We start from the raw sequence: 24,924 nt of genomic DNA on the forward strand, positions 1-24,924 counted from the left end.
AGCGGGTTTTGGATACCTTGATCAACAAATGTTGTGTCTGATCAAATTTGGTGTATCAAATTGGGACCACTTCACCGTAAATTCCCAGACTACTTTTTGTTGCCATTTACTGGGCAGAGATATTGAAAACCCAGTGGAAATGGTCTTTAAAATGATGTGATAAAACGCTCTTTAACTCTTCAAAAACTTTTCTGTTGGTTAAAAGCCTCAAAAAGTGCTGGAGTGATAGTCCGGTCCACAAACTAAACCTTCTTCTCAACTAAATGATACCATTAAAGGACAGGTGGTCCACAGTGTTTATACAGATTATGACTTTTTGTCTTCTGACATGGTTCTTGCTGGGATATTTAGCAAATTCAGGCAAATTCAGATAGAATCCCAGCAGATGTTGGAGTGGTTCACATTTCTGTTCACAAATCATAACATGTCAATGCTTTAAATGTGCTAGAACCAGAAATAATTACGGTTCCACCTCAGATCCTGGGAGGTGAATTTAGCAGTTGCTATTTTACAGAGATATGAGGCTTGGATGAACTGGACTGCCCTCATCTGTTACTCCTAGACATGATTAAGTCCTGTTGAAATCAGAATGAGACTTCAGGGCTCCTTCATTAATACAATATTAAAATCTACTTTATTTCTCAGAGACAATCTTAAGAAAAACATTGTTTTCCGCTGGGTGGTTACAACTTGCACTCTGGTGCCATCTAGAGGTTATCATTTAAAATAATCATAGATGTAAAAATGTTGTTAGTGAGAAAAAGTAACAATATATCAGCCATAACATTAAAACTAACTCCTTGTTTCTACACTCATTGTCCATTTTATCAGCTCCACTTACTGTATAGCTGCACTCTGTAGTTCTACAGTTACAGACTGTAGTCCATCTGTTTCTCTAATACTCTGTTACCCTATTCTTCAGTGGTCAGGACCCCCATGGACCCTCATAGAGCAGGTACTATTTGGGTGGTGGATCACTCTCAACACTGCAGTAACACTGATATGGTGGCGGTGGTGTGTTAGTGTGTGTTGTGCTGGTACGAGTGGATCAGACACAGCAGTGCTGCTGGAGTTTTTAAACACTGTCCACTCACTGTCCACTCTATTAGACACTCCTACCTGGTCAGTCCACCTTGTAGATGTAAAGTCAGAGACGATAGCTCATCTGCTGCTGCACAGTTTGTGTTGGTCGTCCTCTAGTCCTTCAGCAGTGGTCACAGGACGCTGCCCACTGGACGCTGTTGGCTGGATATTTTTGGTTGGTGGACTGTTCTCAGTCCTGCAGCGACACTGAGGTGTCTCTGCAGCACTGCTGTGTCTGATCCACTCAGACCAGCGCAACACACACTAACACTCAGTGTTACTGCAGTGCTGAGAATGATCCACCACCCAAATAGTACCTGCTCTGTGAGGGTCCATGGGGGTCCTGACCACTGAAGAACAGGGTAACAAGGAGTTAGACTACAGTGAGTAACAGTGGAACTACAAAGTGGAACTATATGGTCAGTGGAGCAGGTAAAATGGACAATGTTTAATGTGTTTAATGTGTACTGTAAATATTTAATACATATATATAGAAATATATATAGAGGGAATTTTTATATGAAAAAATACAAAAACTTAATATTATTTATTTCCATTCATGTCTTTTGTGGGTATCAAACTGCAAGGAGGTCCAGTAAATCCTGCCATGGGGGTTCCCCTCAGAGTGAAGACACTGGAAAAGCAAACAACATCGACTTAATTAAGCAAGAAAACCGAACAGTCCTGCAAATTCAAAATACAGTTTAAATTGAGGCCAGGCTACTTACAGAGGTAGCGACGTTCCACTCACTTATTGTTCTGGTTATTTTCAAAGTACATGAAGTCCTAAAATACAGAGCCGACAGTTAAAGAGAATAAACGTTTTAGGCCTGAAGTTTGAGTGGTCAGTGTAATGATAGCTTATGGTTATTGTGCTAAATTATGTCACAGTACATAAAAAATCTCACTTTATTTGGATGTTGAAATTCAGCTGATTCTAAACAGTGGTGGGGATAGGGTTGGGATTTGGATCAGGGTTAGGGCTAAGACCAGGGTGAGGGTTGGATTTAGCTTTTGGGTTGAGTTTAAGGCTAAAATTAGAGCAAGTTTAGAGTTTAAAAAATAACGATGGTCAGTGGTGGACACTAACTGAGTAAATGTAACTCATTACTGTACTTAAGTATTTCTTCGTGTATCTTTACTGAAGTTTCTCCATTATTGGGCGACTTTTTCCTTTCACTCCACTACATTTCAGAGTCTAATATCCGACTTTTTCCTCCTACATTTTGAGAAATCTGTCGTTCCTTTTGGTTTCTGTGTGTATAAAAACGTAACATGTCAAAACGAAAGAAGCGCAAAGCCAGAGCACCAATCAGGGCCCAGCGGTCACTTTGTTTAGAGCTGGTTTTGACCTGTTGGTCATACCGACCCAGTGCAGCACACGGTTCAACGTCAGCGCAGCAGCGTAAAACTTTGGGAGAGTCTGTTCAACATAAATGATGAACTAACCTAACTTTGTGTAAATAGAGCTCAATATAGAAATATGTCCACATATGCAGTCGAGACTGACGCGGCTTTTTTCTGAATTTCTACAAACACCATTTCATTTTATAGTAAATGAGTTTGGGCTGGTTTATGTTTATGAACAGAGGCTACAGATCAACATAGTAAAGGAGCTCATCTGTGATCCTGAGTTTAAAGCCAGTTTTTATTCAACTTAAACTTGGAACTAAGTTGTAAATAAATCTGAAACTGAAACTTTGCTTGTGTGTAAAAAGTGATTTCAGAGCCACTCGGTTCTCCCTGATGGAAACTGTTCACCTTCAGTGTTTTGTGCTTCTGATCATTTTAATAGACGTCAGCGTCACTAATTAATGACGTTCTATTAAAAGACTGGTTTACCAAGAGAGACGCTGGAGGACTTTCACCTGAAATGAGTTCATGAAGCCAGTCTGGTTATAAAAATGATAACAGGACATCAGATAATGATGCGTTATTTTTGCCCCAACTTTAACGGAAAATCAAAAAGACTTCAGTTTTGTCTCATTTTATAGTTTGTCCTAAGCAAGCAAGTATGACCTTAATAAAGACCTGGATGTGGTTTCAGTGGGTTTGGGAGACGTTCTGGGGACGCATTTCCGTAAAAGACTTGGGTGACTATTAAACAGTGTTTGTTAGCAACGTTAGCCTTGTAGCTCCTGTGTTTAACTAAAGAAGCAGAATTTAAACACAAAACACGTCCTGGCTGATCAGCGACATCTCAAGGAAGACTGTGTACGTTCAGTTTTTTGCCTGTTACTAGTGCTTTATGCTAAAGTGCCAAACATTATCTTTGCTTACGATGAGAAAGCAGGCCCCGAAAAGAGCAGCTTTGATCTTCACGTCCAGGTCCATGGGAAACTTAATGCCAAAGTTGTCAGCATCAGTAAAGGCTTCTCGCAATATGCCTGTCCACTGCTTGCAGATCCTGCCCACATTTGCGGTTTCGTCCATAGACATAATCTGAGGAGAACCAAGAAACAACCTGAATTGCAAGACAGCTAGAGAATACAGCAGAACACAATAAAACAATGCTGGGTCACAAAAGTACTTTTGTATTTCTAGATTCCTTCATAACTCAGTATTTGAGATGTAAACAGAGTCATTCGGAGTGGTTTGGTGTGAAATGGTTGATTGCAGAGACACAGATGTCTTTACAGTGGTGGTGATAGGAACCAGGGGTCGCCATGACTACAACACAAACATAGCCACTTTATTTGCAATCCAAAATGACTAGTGAACCAACACCTGTCTTATATGTCATGTTGATCATGATTAAATTTTTGTAAACCGGAAAAAAAAAAATTCCTTGGAGACTATTTTGCCTCACAGTGCACTGCATGTATCTGTCCAACATGAATGTATTAATAAAATATATATTTTAGCTCTAATCCTTAGATAAAAAAAAGCATCAGCAGTAACATTCATAACCATTTCAGGTTATAACCTTCTGTGGGAGTTTTTTAGAGGTGGACGTCTGGTTCCTATCACCACCACTGTAAACAATTCTGACCATCTAGAACATAGCATGTCACACCAAACCACTTTGAATGACTGTGTTTACATCTGAAAGACTGGGATTTTACTTTAAGAGCATAGGATTACTGTAAGAGCATAGCATAACAGCTATTGGCATTTTTGAGCTTGGACAGACACTCCAAGCACTGCCAAAAGTGGTCAGGGTGCGGCACTTTGTCCAGGATTTCTGAGAGTGTGTGGAAGACGTCCACCCAAAAAGGCGTTAATTTTGCACAAAGAATGCAACTGTGAAGAAGTGTTGCCTCCTCAGTTTGACATTTGTCACACAAGGGAGACACATCTGGGAGGATCTGGCAGCTTTTGTTGCCTATGCAAGATCTTCAGTGGTGCCGTTAATTAGCTGAGCACAAGTGTATACCTTCCCGGAGAGAATCCTGAATCTGCAACTCCAAATCCTGCTCCCACTGGTCTTTAATATTCTCAGTGGATGGAATGTTATACTCTAGAGCAGGGGTCGGCAACTTCTGGGCTCCAGAGCTCCATGCAGCTCTTTTACTGCCTAAACCTAAAATAATCCTCCTTTGCAATAAAATAAAGCTCTGCTGATCTTTCAATACAGTTTTAACATGAAATGGTTAATGTAAAACGCTATTTCACCTTTTAACCCTGAGGACTGGCATCCAGACTGCTGGTCACCTTAGCAACGCAGACAAAAATCATTCCTAGCTAGCAGCTAACAAAAAGGCAAAGAGAAAGATTTAAGACAAACGTTGATAATTTGAAGACGAATGTACTTATTTGCATTTGTAAGCATTGCAGCTGGTTCCCTAATATCCTAATCTGCAACAAGAAACTGTCAAACATTAAAGTCGCGGGGCAGAAGTCGCTTCGCATATACCAGCTTCATGTTTTGATTTTCTTGTTCCACCTTAAATGGTGCAGCAGTTGCATTCTAGCACCTCAGGCACCATTAAGGTGGAACAGGAAAATTTGACCAAGAAGCTGGTGAATGAGAAGTGACTTCAGCCTTGTGAAAACATTGAACGTTAAGAGAGATTTTACAAGGAACTGTTTTAATTTTGAGGAAAGGTTTCCTGCCGGAGATGTGAGAAAAACGCCTGTAGCTGAGCTGAAGCTTGAAGCAGAGGGAAGTAATACTATGTTTTAGCTTTTATTATATGTTTTAGCCCATACTAGTATACTAGCACATGCTGAGACATACTTACAGCTACAGTGGTAAAATGTTGTGGATCCCAAGGTGGTTTGATATTTGGTAAAAGGACAAAATGGCTCTTCCTTACGTTTGGGTTGCCGACCCCTGACCTAGTCATAGAGCATGGCCAAACCAGTTGGGTTCAGCTTTTTCATCTTTATGTTTCTCCATCCTAACCCACATACGTTGTGAGAAAATGACATATTTATTGATATATTTACATATATTAGACCAAAGTGGTGCAAACTTCTCTCCTGCTGCAGTACATTACCTCGAAATTCACATCCGAACAACAATTACAGGCACAGAACGGACCCTTAATCTTCAGGACTCCCTCTCTCCTCTCGTTCTGAACTGTAAATTTGGGTAAGAAAGGGTGCCAGTTCTGAACCACATATCCAATCGGCGTGCCCGGTGGAGCCTGGACCTCAAGCTACAAAAAAAAAAAAAACATTTTTAATCAGTTCAGGCACAGAAACAAGCACAGAGAGACACCTGAAAGGAAATATGAGGACACTAAGCTAGGACACAATTAGCGCTTTACTGTTGACGAATGAGTTTCTCTCTCCACTGAGCTACATCTCTACTTTTACATGCTTGTGCTTCTTTTGAAAGCTTTGAATGAGTTTTATGGCAAATCTCATGCTATATGCCCTGCTGAAAATTAGAAAATTTTATAGTAGAAATTTATGCTCTGATCTTTAAAAGACGGCGGTGGGACGGACGTCCAGCTTATGTGTCTCAGAGCACGACGTCTTCCTCTCTGCCTTCTTTAATAAGGACATGTGAAGGACGTTTTCCTGAGTCTGACGTCATTTTAAAGCAACTAAAAACACAATCACTGCTCACTGCTGCTCATCTCGCTCTGACTGGACTCACGTGATGCTCACTGTCATGGTAACGTCTACAGTAAGTGGTTCACTAAATACGCGCGCAATTTTGGATTCTGATTACTTGTAATGCACATGAAAATGGAGATTTTCCATCAGATTGGTGAGCAGAGTGAGCATAAACACCTCAGTCTTAATCTGTGACTGGAATCTATTCAATCGGATTGGTAAATATCTTTGCATGCAAACACAGCCAATGAAGGAAAGCTCATATCACAGCAGCTGCACAATCATCGCACAAGTCTCAAATCCAGTAGAGATGTTAAGGAATCTCAAAAAGACTAGAAACTAGAATGTGTAAAAACTTACAGACCTAGTTCAGGTGTCACAGTTTCCCCTTGTTCCTGTGTCTGTTTCTTGCCCTGTGTTGTAGCCATGTGCTTTCTGCCATGTGCTTGTGTTTATTTTGGTTCTTGTGCTCCGCTCTTCCCCCCTTTATCAAGCCCTTTGTTTCAGTCAGTGTTGGTCTGGTCTACTTGTCACTTTGCCTGATGTAGTTGTACGTGCCCTGCCTTGTGTTTTGTTTGCTCTGTGTTTCTTTGTTTAAGCCCTGTAGTTTGTTACTTTGTATTTTCCTAGTTTGTTTTGGTCTGCTTGCACTTGTATCCAGCCTCCCTGCACATTCCATACATGACAGAAGACCAGACCATTCAACATGGATTAAGTGAGCTTATTCAAAATACAAAAGAACCTCATTAAGGAGAAAGAACTTAGGCTTCAGGAGGGGTACTGTTGTGCTTCACCAGCTTCAGCTGTTTCTCGCTGGTGGTGATGACAGGGCCACATCTCTTGGCCCACATCTCCACCATCCACCCACCGTAGGATAATTTTGGGGGGGTGCCAAGGGACTCTAGCTCTGATCCAGCAGCAAGCCATGGCTGCTCAAGCCTCCCTAGTCTAGCCCTCAGCTAGGAGCAAGTGATGTCTGAACAGAAGGAAGACAATCTCTTGAGGAAACGCAAATGCTGTGGCCATAAGGGCAGTGAGTATGCAGCCAGTCCAGCAGCACCGGAACCGGTCTGTGGCTGCTGAGCTTCCAGCTGCTTCTGCACCCCAGGAACAGCCCATGCCTGTTTCATCCACCTCTTCTCCTGATCCACCTGCCTCCAAGGACGTTTGCAACAGGCCCGCCTGCCCCCGAGGACGTTCGCAGCAGGCCAGCCTGCCCTTGCAGTCCACTGCCAAACCTAAGAACTTTCCTCCTGTGTCTAGGCAGTGTTTTGCCCCACATTTTGTTTCCATTCCCGTTTCTTTCTGGAATGTTTGCACCTGTTAACATTACCACTTTTGTGTCCCTTTCTGGAATAAAAAAAGCTTTGGTTTCGGTCACTATTCTTGTCCCTGTTACTCTCATTCTCTGTCCCTGTTTGTTATTCAGTCCCTTGCCCAGTTTAATTGAAGTTCCCAGTCTGGTGTCCTGCTCCCTATCTTGTCTCCTGTTTGGTCATGTTTCATGTTTTTCTGGTCCCTCCTTCTACCCGGCTCCCACGTCAGATATTATTATTTGCACCTCAGGAGCTGCACGTTAGGAGAGGGTTCTGTCAGTTCCCCTTTTCCTTGTCTGTTTCTCGTGTTGTAGCCATGTGCTTGTGTTTATTTTGGTTCTTGTGCTCCGGCCTTTCCCTGCCTTCCCCATTAGTATCTCTGTTTCCTCCCTCTCCCAAGTGTTTCCCCATTTGTTGTAACCTTTATCAAGCCCTTTGTTTCAGTCAGTGTTGGTCTGGTCTACTCGTCACTGTCTGTAGTTGTACTTTCCCTGCCTTGTTTTGTTTGCTCGCACTTATATCCGGCACATTCCATACATGACATCAGGCTTCAAGATGGGCTACTACTGTTTTTAGCTATGCAATGAACTTTTCTTCAATTTTCATAAGTAACAATGTTATACACTGTCAGAGATGTTTGTTTTGGGGCAAGTGTGGGATGATATAGGCCTGAAGTTGGTATGATACTAATCAATGGTAATCCAAATGCTAATAGACCTTCACTACTCCATTTCCATTGTGAACGATCAGCCCTGTAGCTCCAGTGCACTTTTAGATGCCCGAGCACATTTGGGATCAGGAGAAAAACTGTACATTACTTTTTTCTGTCCTAACCATTCACATCACAGACCTACAAGACATCATTCAAACATGGACATGCAATACCTCTTGCAGACAGCAGGGGCAGCAGCAAGCACTGCATCTGTAAGGCCGTAAGAGAGTCATGACCTCCTGACCCATGTTGTCCTGCACATGGAGGACAAAGGAGCGCATGGGTCCACAGAACTGTCTGTTGCAGCAGTTGTTCTCCTCTGCCACATAAAACACCTGCTGACCGAGTGTGTTCTTCACCAAATACTTATTATTGGTCTCCCAGCCTAAAATAACTGTGGGTAAAACAAGAGGATGTTTGTTTTGGCACAAACTGATATACATGTGTTTATCATATATTTGCTAAATTGTCCAACCTTTATGTACTTATTGTTATCCTTTTTCTAGACTCAATACATGGCCAGAAGTATGCAGACACCCATTCTAATTACTGGGTTTGGTTATGTCAGCCACATGCATTACTAGAATAGATCCATCAAATCAAGAGCTGTGCGATCTCCATAGACAAATTCTGGCAGTAGAAGTTTTCAGTGAGGCATTGTCATAAGAGGCCAAGTCAGTTCATCACATTCCTGCCCTGCTAAAGCTGCCCCAGTCAACTGTAACTGTTACTGTTACTGGAATGTTTAGGAGCTCAACCCAGACTGCCAAATGTCACATCAGCACAAGAACTGTTTGACAGAAGCTACATACACTGGGTTTTCATAGAAAGCATGGCTGAGCAGCCACACACAATCACTATGTGCAATGCCAAGTGTTGGCTGGAGTGGTGTAAACACCACTGGGATCTAGAGCAGCAGAAATGAATCAGTGGAAACAAGTTTAGCAGATTGTGGCAATGATCTGACACTTCTTGGCTGAGTTGTTGTGGTTGTCTACGTGCTTGATTATATACACCTGTGGCAATTCACTGAACTCAGTGATTAAGAGGTGTGTCCCAATACTTTTGTTCTTAGTGCATTTTCACTTAGAGAATGACAAAACATGTCATGTGAACATTTCAACTACATATGACCTTCAGTGTTCACATATTTGTGGGCACATAGTTTATAACAGACTATTTTAGGTATTGACAGCAGGGTTCCTGTTGTTAATATTAAAAATTAAATCAATTAATAACAATGCCTCCTCTCTAAAACAGGCACATTTTCATCAACTGGACTGACTTTTGGTATAAGCCTTTGTGCTAGAGAGTTAGAGCCACTCCATGCATGAGGTCAATGTCAACAAATGTAACAATGCTCACCCTCAGCCAACTCAATTTTCTGATGGACGAGGAGCTGGTCAATCTGGTCCATACAAAGAAAACACAAGGTTAATGATTATGCAACTTGCGATGACTATCATATTTACTTTAAACATGCTTCATATATTTTCTACAGGTTCAGAGTCTTAGATAATCTAGGAGAAAGACTAAGGTGAACCTGCATTACAGATGGTGTTGACATTTGCTTAGTCATCACCGATCTAAATCTCCAGGCTTTATTTTCCATCCCAGCACTGTCAGAGGTACATACTGTGACTCATGCTGGTCTGATAACACTGAAGCTCACCTGGGTCAGGTACTCTAGTCCAGGGGGACAGCCAGGTGGTCTCTGAGGGACAGGCATCATCACAGGTGCCTGAGGGGGCACGTAACCTGAGAAAAATGTAAATTATTTAACTGTTTGGGATCAGTCATCATGTTAAGAATTTAATAAATTTGATTAAAACAGTAATAAGAAGGTAATTCGAAATTGTTTCATTTAATATTTCCCAAAACATCAAGAAGTTATTAAATGATTTATTAAATAATGTATTGATCCACTTCTTGTCAAATGATCTACTTATGTATACAAGGCATTCTGGTTGTGAATTTCATTAGAACTTCATTTCAGAAATGAATGTTAAAATTTCATTCTGAATGTTAATTTTATATGAACTTCTTTCTGAATATTAATTTTATTAGAGCTTCATTTTAAATATTGTTTATTAGAACTTCATTGTGAATATTAATTTTAGTAGAACTTCATTCTGGGTATTCATTTGATTAGAGCTTCAATTTAGATGTTGATTTTAGTAGAGCTTCATTCTGAATATTAATATTATTAGGACCTCATTCTCAATAATGATTTTAGTAGAACTTCATTCCAGATGTTAATTTTATTAGAACTTCAGTTTAGATGTTAAATTTAGTAGAACTTTATTCTGAATATTAAGTAGAATGTCATTTTGGATTTTAATTTTATTTTAATTTTCATATATAATAATTTTAGTAGAAATTCTTTTAAGATATACATTTTTATAGTCTTTCATTTTGAATACTAATTTTATTAGAACTTCCTTCTGAATGTCACTTTTAGTAGAACTTTATTCTCAATATTCATTTAGTAGAACTTTATTCTCAATATTAATTCAGTAGAACTTTGTCAATATTACTTTATTAGAACGTCATTCTCAATATTAATTTAGTAGAACTTCATTCTTAATATTAATTTAGTAGAACTTCATTGTGCCACTCTGTATGTTAATTTTCATCAGTTAAATTCCCAAATCTTTCTGGAAGTTCAAGGAAAAACCTTAAACTGCAAACTTAAAAATGATAGATTTTCAAGGTTTCTTTAAAAAAGAAAATTCCATATAGAACCATGAACACTCAAAGACCCCTTCACATAAATAAAGGGTTCTTTGCATGGTGAAAGGGTTCTTGAAATTGATGTAGAATATACTGGTTCTGTATAGAACCTTTTTGAAAAGGGTTCTATATAACACCAAAAATTGTTGTTCTATTTTATCAAGCTTGACATAATCACAAATGAAGAACTTTTTTGGTTCTATGTAGAACCCTTTTCAAAAAGGTCCTACATATAAAACCAGCTAGAGCACAATATGAAGAACGCAAATAACCATTTAATCATGCAAAGGGTTCTTTGCGGGTTCATGGTTCTCTATAGAACCATTTTTTTACTAAAGAATCCTTTTGGGCACCTTCATGTTTAAGAGTGTATGTAATGTAACACGTACCTGGTGGAACTGGAACTTGACCGTAATTGGGAGCAGGAGGGACGTTGTTTTTGGTTGGCTGGAGATCAATACTATTACCTGTGAGATTAAATGTGTATGGGGATGAGTTAGACTGGACAAAGATGAAGAATAACAGCACTACAAAAATAATTAAAGCAAGAGTTCTGTGAAAATCAGATGTACACAGGCTTCCATTTCCCCAGACGCAGTCAGCCAAAACTAGATTGGTGTCAGAAAAGTCAGAAAACACCATTTGATCTGCAGTCAAAACGGCTATGAAGTACAAGTTATTCGCTTTTCAGTGTCTAGAAACAAATTAGAAAATATACTCAGAATTTTCTTTCGGTATTCAGTTTGTTGCTCTTTACCTTTATTACAGCTTCCATTGTTCTTAGAAGACTCACTTTAGATATGTAAGCTCGATAACATTCACAATTTCTATTTTATTTATAAGCAGATATTTGATTTATGGTCATTTATCTTCTGGAATTTTCTGAATGTAATCAAGCATCCATATGTACACATTTTTATAGTAGACAGAAAGCCTTACTGTGTCTCTTCATCTCTCTAACAAGCAACCTTCATGAAGATCAGGATGCATTTTGATCAGGTCGAGAGAAATTTTGTTGATGTATTTATGAAAAAGATTTGGGTGACAATTGGCGTCTATTGTTAGCAGTATTAAGCCTGTAGTGCTAAATTGAAAAAGCAAAAATGTGGATATTAAACATGTCTTGGCTCATCAGCCACTTTTGAGATAAGTGAAAAATTAATTGTAATTTTTCAAAAAAACCTATGAAGCCTTGATTTGCAGACCACAGTATGTCAGGTCCTCTCGTGTGGATTTTGTCACCTTTTGCAGACTGAGGCAATAATGTGCTGTGAAAAAGTATTTGGTTTCCTCTATTTTTGCATATTTGAAACTCTAAGTGGTTTCACATCCTCAAACAAAACATAAAATAAGATCTGAAGGAACCATGAGGAAGCACAGAAATAATTTCATCACCTGCATGACCCATGTGAAAAAGTAATTGCCTTCCTTAAACCATCACACTACCACCACCATGCTTCACTTTCATTCAATTTTGTATGAAGATCTGAAACAAACAACTAAGTGTACAAATGTTCAACAATAAAATGGGGTCAGGAGGGGGCAAATACTTTTTCACAGCACCATATTACAGCCTATACTCATTACGTCCTATATTTAAGACTCTGATATTAAAGTAATCCAGTTTAGTTGCTAAGCACCAAGAAGTAGACACGGATGAGTCTTATCTACTATAAACTCCATAAAGTACTTAGGCAGCTATATCAAAGCTATATGTTCCTACGCACTTCTTCCCATTTAAGTGTTTCCTATCGCCACAAATGGAGTTGCTAAATATTTGCTGAAGAAAGTTTCATTGCACTTACCATTCGATGCCATGGCGTTTCACTACCGGATCCTTTCAGAGGACAAAAGACCAGAAAAACAGGTTCTTTGAAATGTGATCTAATATGAAAGACAAAGAAACATGTACAGTATGGATGAAACATTTAAGTGACAGACGCTAACCTGGCAGGTATGTAATGTTGATTTGGTAAACATGAGGGCAGGGGTTAGGTGAAGGTAATACCTTTCAACACAAATCAATTTCAACTTTCAACACAAGGTTAAGGTGCTTCTGAATGTTTTAAACACTTCCCATTCTGATGGCTCTCGTTTCTAGCAAGCCTGTAACACCTGCACATTTTCTCCCGTGGCTTCCCAGGAAGAAGGAAAATGAGCCGATTTGTGCAGGTTTGCATAAGCGCTGCTTGGCTCAACAAACTCTAACAGTGTTGGCGAGGCCACTGTGTAGGCGTGAGAGACATAGGAGGAAAGGTTTTTAGAAAGAGGCCTTTTATTACAGCACCAAAGAGCTGATATATTTACATATAGGCTATCAAGAGACTGCTGACTACTTTCCATACATTTCCACAAAAACGAAGCTGTTGAGCAGAGTGTGAGCAACTAAAGGCCTTATAATGACTATAATTAAATCAGGACACTCATCATAAAAATCTAATTCCAGAAAAGTTGGAACAGTAGATAAAATGCAAATAAAAACAGAAGAAAGTGATTTATACCTGAATTTGAATAAAAACATTGCAAAGACAAGACATATAATCTTTTCAACTAGGTTTATTCTGAAACTGACGCCTGCAGGACGGTAAAAGAGGTGGGGTAGGGGCAATTAAAGGCTAGGAACATTGGGTCATGTTCAAAAAATCATCTTAAACAGGTGATGCATTCATGCTTAGGCATAAAAGAAACATCCAGGAAAGGCCAAGCCCAGGCGTCGCCAACCCAAGTGTCAAAAAGAGCCACTGTGACCTGTTTCAACAAGAGCCAAACCACCATTTTGTGTTTCATTAGTGTAATGTTTTAACACCTTGACTGTAAATATGTGTCAGTATGTGCTGATGTACTAGTATAGGCTAAAAATATAAACAAAAATGCAGACATACTTTGCTCTGCTTTAAGCATGAGCTCAGCTATAGCCACTTTTCTCACATCTCTAGCAGGATACTCTGCCACAAAAGTACAATGTTTTTGTAGTCATTATCTTTTAAAGTCATTATCTTGAAATAATGAACTATTTGTCTTGTTATCTCGAGATAAGAGAGTCCTGGAGGTCTCTACACATGTGCAAGGCTGACGCCATTTTCGACTGAACAGGTCGCACGTTTCACACGTTTGGGTTTGCTCATTTACTGGTTGTTATGTTTTGCTCTCTTATCTTGATATTATATAGGCTCCAGCATCCCCCCGCGACCCTGACGGAGAAGCGGCTTAGGAAATGGATGGATGGATGGATGGATCTTGATATTATTTCTTCTCGTTGGCTGCTTTATCTAAACATTTATTTTGTGTCTTGTTGCATTACCCTTACAACGTTGTTTTTTGTTTTCAGTTTTAACTCAGCCTTATTTCTGTGTTTGGACACTGACAAAATGGCGGCTGAACTGAACGTGAGCTCTGGACGCTGAGCAGGGAGCTGCTGCAGTTGGATCACAAGATCAGGGCTCTCCTAAAGCGGCAGACCAAGCTCCACAAGCGGAAAACCTGTTTGGAAGCAGCCCAGGACGCGACCTACACGGCTGTTTCAAGACCAAGCCCGGTGGCAACCTCTACTCCACCGGATGGAGTGCTACTACCACGTTTAACACCAGGATTGCCCATCTTCACGCCCGTGCTGCAGCAAGGCTGGGAACACCAGCATGGCCGGGGAAAGATAAAGTTTTTCACCAATTCCTTCCCTGCCGTGTTTCACCTCCAGTAACCGGTTCGAAGCTTTCAGCTCATCGCCTGTCAGGAGAGTGTTGTTATAATTGGAGATTCAATAGTGAGACATCTTAAAGTAACTTGCTCTGGAAGTAAGTCGGCTGTCGGTTGTTTTCCAGGTGCCCGAGTGTTGGATATTTCCAAGTGGTTTCCTGTGGCTCTGGGTAAACACGGGAACGTTGGCACTGTAGTAATTCACACAGGAGTTAATGACATCTCATCCCATCAGAGCGAAGCCTTCAAGGAGCATTTAAGATCACTTCTAGACACCGTTAAGAAGAGAACCAAGGCCAGGGTCATCAACTTGGGACCGCTGCCTACCTACTGGAGAGGAAGTGAGATGTTCAGCAGGCTCTACATGCTGCACTGCTGGCTCCAAGGCTGATGTAAGAACAACAGTGTTGGCTTTGAGAGCAACTGGAGTGCTTTCTGGGAGCGACCGGCATTCTACCGCAGGGACAGACTACACCCGAGCTGCCGCGGGTCTGTTATCTTATCTGGGTATATAGAGAAAGTAATACACCAGGCCTGACTGGACTTAACTGTAGTAGACAACAGATGCATCAGCAGACCGGTAAGTCTTAGCACTAAAGCTAGTTGCGTAGGGAGGCTTTGCTCCAAAAACATCATTAGAGTCATCAAACCCTGTGTAATTAAAAAATCTATATAGCCACTTCAGTAAAAATTTGTGAAATAATGGGCATTGAGTTCTCCAGGACAAAGAAGAAAAGGAGCATCCAGATTGTTACCAGCATAAAGTTTGAAAGCCAGCATCTGTCATGGTCTGGGCTGGAGGGTTTACTGGGTGACTTGACTCTAAAAGCATCACTAACACTGAACACATTGTAGCACATGCTGCCTTCTAGACATCTTTTTCAGGGACTAACATCTGTTATTCTGATATTCACATTTGTAAAAGTGAAGAATATGAATGTCAACAAGAAACAAAGAGGCAATAAGCTAAGTGGTGCAGAAGTAAGTGAAGATGGTATCACCAATGGATGGTCATTAATAGTGCATTCCTTGTTTAAAGGACCACTTAAGTAGCCTTTTTTCTCATGCAGTGGCCAGCTAAGCAGGTTGTGTGTCCAGCTAAAAACTGTGAACGGCTAGTTTTGGACCTTATCTTTGTGCGCTGGCTATCTTACCTGTAGGATGTGTATATTAATGCCTCTAAATGTACACACACCGTACAGAAAACTGGCTTGACTGAAAAAAAGCACATGCTCCTTCAGGCTTTTTCATGGTATTACCGAACTACAAGTGTGAGGGTGTCATTTACTTATATGTCCCCCTCACTTTTAAAAAGGCGTATACGCCCACAGCCTGCAGCCTGGTGGGCTGGAAAACGAGGCTTGCCTAGTCTTGTTTAATCTTTTTTTACTGAGGGGCCACAGGTTGAGCTAATTTAGTGGAATGGTATGTATGAAAGCGTTTTTTTTCCTTGGGGGAAGTTGCTTCAGAGCATGGCAGCATTCCTCATCTGGCAGAAATTACCTCAAAACTTCCTGTCTTAGTCTTTGCAAGTGTCCACCAAAGATCTTACCAGTGCAGCACATGATACATTCCACCACGATGTCAGTATCACTTTCTTCTACAAGAAGAACTTTGATTTTGACATATTGGGGAATGGATGGCAGGAGCTTCAGTCAGCAATAATGCTCAACTGGCTGCTACACCAATAGTGGAGGGCTCGGCAACCCAAACATTAAGAAGAGTTATTTTGTCCTTTCAACAAAAATCAAAACCACCTTGGGAGCCACAACATTTTTACATCCAGTTCACCATCTTGTTTGTAAAGGTGTCTCAGTATTTGCTGATGTACTAGTGTAGATTAAAAAATGTAAATGAAAACATTTACTTTGCTCTGCTTTAAGCTTTAGCACAGCTATAGCAGCTTTTCTCACATCTCTGGCAGGAAACTTTTTTCCTGTAAAATGTCTGTCTTTTTGTTTTGTTTTGTTTTTTTTTTTTTTTACATGGCTGTTTGTTCAAATTATCTCCTTCCACCCTAAATGTACAAAAAATTAACTGTGGCACCTTTTAAGGTGGAATGGAAAAATTCGAATGAGAAAGTGACTTCAGCTTCACGACTTTTTAGTGTTTGACAGTTTCTAGTTGCAAACTAAACATATCAGGAAACCAGTTGGAGTGCATATAAATCCAAATAAGTCCATTCGTCTCTTAATTATCGATGTTCGTCTTAAATCTCTCTTTTTGCCTTGTTGTTAGCTACTAGCTAGGCAAGACTGTTGTTTGTGTTGCTGTGTGAACAGCAGTCTGAGCAACAACCTTCAGGGTTAAAGGGTGAATTAGAATAAATAGGCTCCATCTTACTCCAGCATTTTAGAACATTTATTTTTAAAATTGTGTTAGAATGATTATCAGAGCTTTATTTCACATTGCTTTTTCGCTTGTTGCCGATCCCTGCAATAATGACTAGTGACATCAGCCTTTAGATCTATAGGAAAGACATCAAGTGAGCAAGTGCATGTGCAACGTACAGCAACAAAACTGGCTTGAATGCTTGACCGCTACAGCGAGGGACTCCAGTGGCTAGGTTATGCTGTGGCAGACATTTTGCTTCCATGGTTTGGGTCCCCTTGGGTCCACCTTAGAGGGAAGGGTCAATGCATACCTCAACAGAGATCACGTTTACACTATGGTGAAATATTTCTGTCCTGATCATAGTTGTCTACCGGATCCACAGGCGTCACTGAATGGTTTGATGAGTATGAAAATGTTGTAAATCATGTGCTACGGCCTTTGCAGTCATCAGATCTCAGCCCAGTTGAACATCTACAGGAGATTTTGGACAGCAGTCTCCACCACCTTCATCAAAACACTAATATTTCAGAAGAATGGTGTTCCATTCCTCTAGTACTAGTAACATGTACTTACATGTCCCCCTCACTTTTAAAAAGGTGTATATGCCCACTGTGTTATTTACCAAAAGCCTGCAGCCTGGTGAGCCAAAAAACAAGGCTTGCCTAGTCTTGTTTAGTCCTTTTTTACTGAGGGGTCACAGATTGAGCTTTAGTGGAATGGTGTGTATGAAAGCATTTTTTTTCCTTGGGGGAAGTTGTTTGCTTCAGAGCATGGCAGCATTCCTCATTTGGCAGAAATGACCTCAAAACGTCCTGTATTAGTCTTTGCAAGTGTCCACCAAAGATCTTACCAGTGCAGCACACGATACATTCCACCACCATGTCAGTATCACTCTTCTACAAGAAGAACTTTGATTTTGACATATTGAGGAATGGATGGCAGGAGCTTCAGTCAGAAATAATGCTCAACTGGCTGCTACACCAATAGTGGAGGGCTCGGCAACCCAAACATTCGAATGAGAAACTGACTTCAGCTTCACGACTTTTTAGTGTTTGACAGTTTCTCATTGCAAACCAAACGCAAATAAGTCCATTCATCTCTTAATTATTGATGTTCGTCTTAAATCTCTCTTTTTGCCTTGTTGTTAGCTACTAGCTAGGCAAGACTGTTGTTTGTGTTGACCCAATGTTCCCTTGGGTCCACCTTAGAGGGAAGGGTCAATGCATACCTCAACAGAGATCACGTTTACACTATGGTGAAATGTTTCTGTCCTGACCATAGTTGTCTCTTCCCGGATCCACAGGCGTCACTGAATGGTTTGATGAGTATGAAAATGTTGTAAATCATGTGCTACGGCCTTCGCAGTCATCAGATCTCAGCCCAGTTGAACATCTACGGGAGATTTTAGACAGCAGTCTCCACCACCTTCATCAAAACACTAATATTTCAGAAGAATGGTGTTCCATTCCTCTAGTACAGTTCCAGACATTCAGAATCTAGAAGCTTTTCTGGTGGCTCATAGTAGCCCAACACCTTACATTGCCTTTTTCTTTTTGTTTGCCACACATCTGCAGATACATGACTATAATATAACTGGATTCCTCAGTAGTGAACTACCAGGAAAGAGACACAATAGCCTGTAAAACCTTATACAATACAGTGTAAGTGCAGCAAAGAGCAAATCTCTTTTCGTTGGCAGGTATCTCAAACACTACAACACACCTCAACCTGATGAATAAACTTCAGGAAGACAAACTCTTTGACCTGTTTAATTCTCTATGCATAGTTAATATGTGGACAGGCACATTCACCAGCGACAGGAGATAAGCATGGGAACCGATGCTTGCCCTCATGTAACATAATACTAGTACTGAAGTTAGTGTTGTTGGTCTAACACAGAAATTCCTCAATTTTCCTGGATAGTGAACATATCTGTAAAAGTTCTCAAAGTAAGGTCGCTTAGGATTACTATTTTGCTGTTCTTCATAAGCTTTCTCGGATAATTTAATACTGGCTTATCACTGGTGGCCCAAAAAGGCCCAGATTTTGATTAGGTGCCAGGCTCCAAATCTCATTACATTAACAAAAGCTTTGTGTTCTTCACTCCTTGGTCACTGTGACAATAAACTAAGACTATGGGAACCCTGTGGATATTAACTCAATAAAGTGGTCAGAGGAACTTATTTTCAAGACTGTTGTCCAACATGATCTTATCAAAACACACTTTTCCTGTTTCTGACATTCCTAACATTCCTGACCGTATCACGGCACGGGTCGGAGAGTCACAAAATGAAAAATCAAGAAAAATCAAAAGACGGATTTTTAATGTTCACCACCATTTCAGTTATTTTGGCATTTCTGCAACACATATTATGGCTTTTTCTTCTAAAAAGTCGGAGTGATATCTAGAACAAAATGTACTAAACAGAGTACAAGTGAGGGGCTTTGGTGTGAAATGTTCTGCTTCTTATCATTTATACCATGTAGTTAAATGTTTTTAAATGTTTTTTTTTATTATTATTATTAACATACACATTCTCTCAGGTTCAAGCCTATATATTTAAATTTCACTTCCCCCCTTTCATGATGGAAAACAGATGTTGGACAAAGTTTTTGGAATTGCTCTATTTGACTGCTGAAATGCTTTGTTCATAGGACTTCCTGCAAGTGCAACAAACAAACTACAAGTTCTGCAAAATGCAGCTGCAAGAATATTAACATGGACTAGAAAACAAGAGCATATTAGACCTATAGACAGTATTAGCTTCACTGCACTGGCTGCCTGTTTTCCTTTAGGATCAACTACAAAGTTTTACTACTAGTTTTTAAAGGTTTAGCACTTTCATACGTTACTGAGTCCTGATAGATGATGTTCCAAAGATCATCTAGCGCTGCTTCTCCATATTCCGTGTATGAAAAGAGTGGAGAGGCAGCGTTTTGTTTTTATGCACCAAAGATCTGGAACATATTACCAATAAACATCCGCCAGACTCCTTCTGTCACCGTTTTTTAACCGCTCTTTAGTGTTTCACTATTTTTTTATTGTTTCCTTTATTTTTACTGGAGTATTACTGTTTATTTTTATTGTTTTATTGTTTTTATTGTATTTTATTGTTAGTTGCATTTTTATTGTATGTTTATTCTTTAACAGTTTTACCCTGTGCTTTCTAACTGTAATTGTTATTAATAGGTCCCCTTTTCTGACATCTATTATTTGTTCATTTTATTTTTGATTACCTTTGTTCTTTCCTTCCTTTTTGGTTTTACTTTGTATTGTGAGGCAGTTTGAGCTGCACATTTAATGTATAAAAGGTACTACATATATTATTATTACTGTATGCTCAGCTACGGTGTTTGCCAACCGGTATTCTTCAAATATAATTAACAAAGACATGATGAATTTTCTAAATTTCGGCATAATTTAATCGCTAAGATGTCATTCAGAGTGGTTTAATGCTGAACTCTGTTCTATTGAAATGTACCAAGACAGAGGCGGTGATAGGAACCAGATGTCGGAACCATTAAATGCCTCTAAAAGTTCCCTCATATGAAATCATGGTAACCGATATGTTGCCTGATGCCTGGTGGTTTTGGCCTAAAATGTACTTCTAAAATCCCTTCACAGTGGAGAGGCTGTGAGGCACGAGTGGCCCAAAACTGAAATGTATTTTTTAGATTTATGCCTATTCAACCATCATCGGCATTATGTACAAAAACTCTGAGCATGTCTAGTTTTACTGATGCTTCTGGATAGTAAATAAAATGGCTGTTTTTGTGCTGTAGACACTGCGACCCCCGGTTCCTACCACCACTGTAAAGAAGTTAGTTTTTCTACCATCTCACATCAAAGCAGTCTGAATGCCTTTCAAGGATTCATTTCTGGAAAAATCAGTGGCAGTTAAACCTTCATACAAGATTAAAGAGCTTGCAATAATGACTTTGAAGTGGAGGTGAACTCAAGGTGAAGCAGTAAGCAGTTTGTGTACTAAACTGCCAAATATCTGATTGGCCCACTGTCCCCCCCCCCCTCCCCCCCCCAATCAATGGTACTATTTACATACCGTAGGGTCTGTGTTGTGACTGCGATGCCAGTGCTGTTTTTTTTCCCAGATTCCCTTCAGCCTTGATGTTGCCTCAGTCAACTCAGGTTAGTTTACAGAGGAACCTGCAGGACTGAACGAGCAGGATGATTTTGTGATGAAGTCTGTTTGCGCTCCCTGCGTCCGAACTCTCGTTGATCTCTTCCCCCGAGCGCCGAACTCTCCTGCTTCCCTCAACGCTCACACACTTACACTCACACACACACACACACACACACAAACACACACACACACACACAGTCTATAGAGATGAAACCCCACCCACTGGAGGAGGGAAGATAAGCAATGTATTTGTCAGTTAGATATGGCCTTAGTGTATTTATGTGATCATAACATTGTTTTTATAGAAAAAAGAATCTACTGTTTTGCATATCGCTGTTGTCGGAAGAAAACCTCTTATCTCCAAAATGGTAACGTTATAGGAGAAGGGAAAAACATACTTTACTTTTAATGTAAGTCAATGGAACCAGAATTTTTCCCCAGTAATGTTGGGTTCCATTCATCATGAAATTTACACAAAATATAAAGGGCAACACTTTCAAATAACGTCAAAAACTGAAAAATGTCAAAAATGGAGATACGAGGTTTTCTTCTGACAACAGCGAAATCTTACTGTTTATTCCTGGTACTTTTGCAGTACTTGTGAAGTCAGAGACCACACATTATTCATTGATTTTCAAGTCAAAAAGTACAAATAATTCATTTTCAGCATAAAAAAGGAAAAAGCAGAAAACATATTTAACAGAAAATAACATCAACGATTAAACATAAAGTTGGACACTGGACTCTGGGGTGGTCCGGGGTGATCATATCTAAAAGAGGAAATCCTTAAGTACGGTTTATCTGATGGAGAAACGTTTGGAGGTCTATCAGGTCTTGCCTAGTTAGTCCTAATTTCTTAGTTTTTGGAAACTTTTTTTTGTGTATTTTCCTTGGACTTTTTCCTTCCATTCCATAGGGTTAGGGTTAGGGTTAGGGTTAGGGTTATGCCAGATCCTTTTTGATACTTTCTGCCTCTCTTGATATGTTTAATCTTATGCTTTCCATTAATGGGATGTGCAATTCAGAAGCACCTTTTCAACTTGTTCAATTCCATGATTAATTTTCCCATGTACAACATCTGCAGTAGGCCAAGGAGCGAAAAAAGTTACTTTTTTCCCACAGATAAGGAAACTAAGGGAGGTCAAGCTTGAAGATGAGTGCCTTGCTGAGTGCAATATTTAGATTTTGTATATGTATAGTTACTAAAAGTGATTCAAACATTAAATTGTAAAACATTTGTGGCATCTTTCAGGCCAAATCTGATTTTCTTGAGTGCCAAATTTGGCCTGTGGGTCTAATTTTGGCAGCCTTGTTATAGAGTCGTAATCAAATTTAAAGGAAAAGAAAAATGCAAAAAACATTCATAGAATTCGTAACAAAGATCATTTATAAATAACCCATTACTCAACAATTTGTTACTTTCACTTTTGCATTAAAGTTGCACAAAGCTAAAGGTAAAGACTTTGCATTCATAACATATTAAAGTTCACAGAACGTAGAGTTCTACTTCTTGTGGCTTTTAAAGTCAGTTTGAAGCTAAAATGAGAAAATCAGTCTCCTGATTCATAAAAGGAAGTAACACATGATAATCAAACTCATTATCAAACTCAAATTCAGGATTGACAGCCTGACAGTCAATTACCAGCTTCAGCTGGGGGGACCCAATCCCACCACTACATAGAAAGAAGAGACTAGCTAAAGTATACAACAAAGAAGATTATTTCCAATATATTATAATGTGGTATTTAACGTATGATGTGCTATAGTGTAGTTTAATGTATAAGATTAAATGTGAAAGATTATCATTTGCGTTTTATGACAGGGAGTGTTGGCTCCCTTGAATATCCCGATTAGGTATCAAAATTGTGCCATATGGCTGCACTGGATCTCCTCACCCCTGTAATTCACTCCTCATTGCTCACTAGCAGCTCAACATACAGAGATACCTTAACAAGATGCAGATCTACGCCCTTCATGATCTGGATTAGGTGTGCTGGACAACTTGTGGAGGGCAAGCGGGTCCCCAAGAGCAAGGCGCTGGACTCTAATAAACACACGCTGCCTCATTAGAAAGCTGTTTAACCCGTCTGTGCACTGACAATTTTATCTAGTGCAAAAGGCACCTGCCTTAACTTCTCTGTGGTTCGCTCATTTGTATATTTTGTGGACACTATATTCAGTGTGGACACCGCAAACTAGGTTATTTGCTTGAAAGCAAACATGGATTGACTCTTTTGACCTGTTTATGTTGTATGTATTGTACATGCACCTTTTTGCACTGAAGGAGCAGATACTGTGCATTATCTAGCTAGTAAATTGTATATATCTTATTTCATGTGAATACTGTACCATATTCTGGTGAACTGTACATGTATTGTAGCACTACACTGCATTATTCACATACATCTGGCTATTCTGTATGTTCATACTGTTGTGCTATTGCTGCCTTATTACTCATTATATGCCTCATTCCTTACCGCAAGTAACCTGCGTGGTTTGGTGCCACTTCTTTATTTATTGTTATTTGTTGCCTGCCGTACTTGTACAAATTTCATTGTACAACCCCAATTCCAGTGAAGTTGGGACGTTGTGTAAAACAGAAATAAAAACAGAATACGATGATTTGCAAATCCTTTTCGACCTATATTCAACTGAATACACTACAAAGACAAGATATTTAATGTTTAAACAGATAAACTTTATTGTTTTTTGCAAATATTCACTGATTTTGAATTTGATGCCTGCAACACATTCCAAAGAAGTTGGGACAGGGGCGTGTTTCCCACTGTGTTTCATCACCTTTCCTTTTAACACTCAATAAGCGTTTGGGAACTGAGGACACTAATTGTTGTACCTTTCAGCATTAATGGGGCCTTCACAGTTGTGCAGGTTACCCCTGCCATGGGCACTAACACACCCCACACCATCAGAGATGCTGGCTTTTGAACTTTGTGCTGATAACAATCCAGACAGTCCTTTTCCTCTTTGGCCTGGAGGACACGACGTCCATGATTTCCAAAACCAATTTGAAATGTGGACGCGTCAGACCACAGGACACTTTTCCACTCTGCGTCAGTCCATCTCAGATGAGCTCGGCCCAGAGAAGCCGGCGGCGTTTCTGGGTGGTGTTGATATCTGGCTTCGCTTTGCATGGCAGTGTTTTAACTTGCACTTGTAGATGGAGCGACGAACTGAGTTCACTGACAGTGGTTTTCTGAAGTGTTCCTGAGCCCATGTGGGAATATTCGTTACAGAATGATGTGGGTTTTTAATGCAGTGCCGCCTGAGGGATCGAAGGTCACGGGCATTCAATGTTGGTTTTCTGCCTTGCCGCTTACCTGCAGAGATTTCTCCAGATTCTCTGAATCTTTTGATGATATTATGAACTGCAGATGATGAAATCCCTAAATTCCTTGCAACTGCACATTGAGAAACATTGTTCTCAACGATGTTGTTCACAAGGTGGTGAACCTCACCCCACTCTTGTTTGTGAACGACTGAGCCTTTCAGGGATGCTCCCTTTATACCCAATCATGACACTCACCTGTTTCCAATTAACCTGCTCACCTGTGGAATGTTCCAGACAGGAGTTTTTGAGCCTTCCTCAACTTTCCCAGTCTTTTGTTGCCCCAACTTCTTTGGAACATGTTGCAGGCATCAAATTCAAAATGAGGGAATATTTGCAAGTAAAGCTAACAGGCCAGGCAACAGTACACAAAGGCCAAATCCAAAAAGCAGAGTCCAAAGATAACAGGCATGAAATCAGAAACACGAATCGGAGAACAATCAAAAAGAAACGCTCAGTAAGTTCACGAGCCCGGACTTACACGTTAAACTAGACAGGTCATGTGAATAAAGGCACAGCTGAATCACATCAATGCTCAGGAGAGCGAGAGCGCTG

At 40.0% G+C, this 24,924-nt stretch overlaps 1 protein-coding gene across 3 annotated transcripts; it reads right to left on the reverse strand.

The window, feature by feature from the left end:
• Window positions 1-1,584: 1,584 nt before the first annotated feature.
• Window positions 1,585-21,192, reverse strand: LOC108437505 (phospholipid scramblase 1-like). 3 transcript variants are annotated; one of them, XM_017714640.2, is made up of 10 exons: window positions 20,943-21,192; window positions 12,660-12,691; window positions 11,244-11,321; window positions 9,794-9,879; window positions 9,487-9,529; window positions 8,295-8,515; window positions 5,526-5,687; window positions 3,364-3,525; window positions 1,812-1,869; window positions 1,585-1,717 (listed from the first exon to the last, which is right to left on the reverse strand). In XM_017714640.2, exons 2-9 carry the CDS (start codon window positions 12,670-12,672, stop codon window positions 1,831-1,833), a joined length of 804 nt encoding a protein of 267 aa, XP_017570129.1. In that variant the 5' UTR covers window positions 12,673-12,691; window positions 20,943-21,192; the 3' UTR covers window positions 1,585-1,717; window positions 1,812-1,830. The 3 variants fall into 3 exon arrangements, with proteins under 3 accessions (XP_017570129.1, XP_017570128.1, XP_017570130.1); XM_017714639.2 differs by having other exon boundaries at window positions 12,660-12,738; window positions 20,943-21,191; XM_017714641.1 differs by lacking the exon at window positions 20,943-21,192 and adding an exon at window positions 19,730-19,748.
• Window positions 21,193-24,924: the final 3,732 nt, after the last annotated feature.

This window comes from Pygocentrus nattereri, chromosome 2 (genome assembly GCF_015220715.1).
Source record: "Pygocentrus nattereri isolate fPygNat1 chromosome 2, fPygNat1.pri, whole genome shotgun sequence".
NCBI lineage: Eukaryota > Metazoa > Chordata > Actinopteri > Characiformes > Serrasalmidae > Pygocentrus > Pygocentrus nattereri.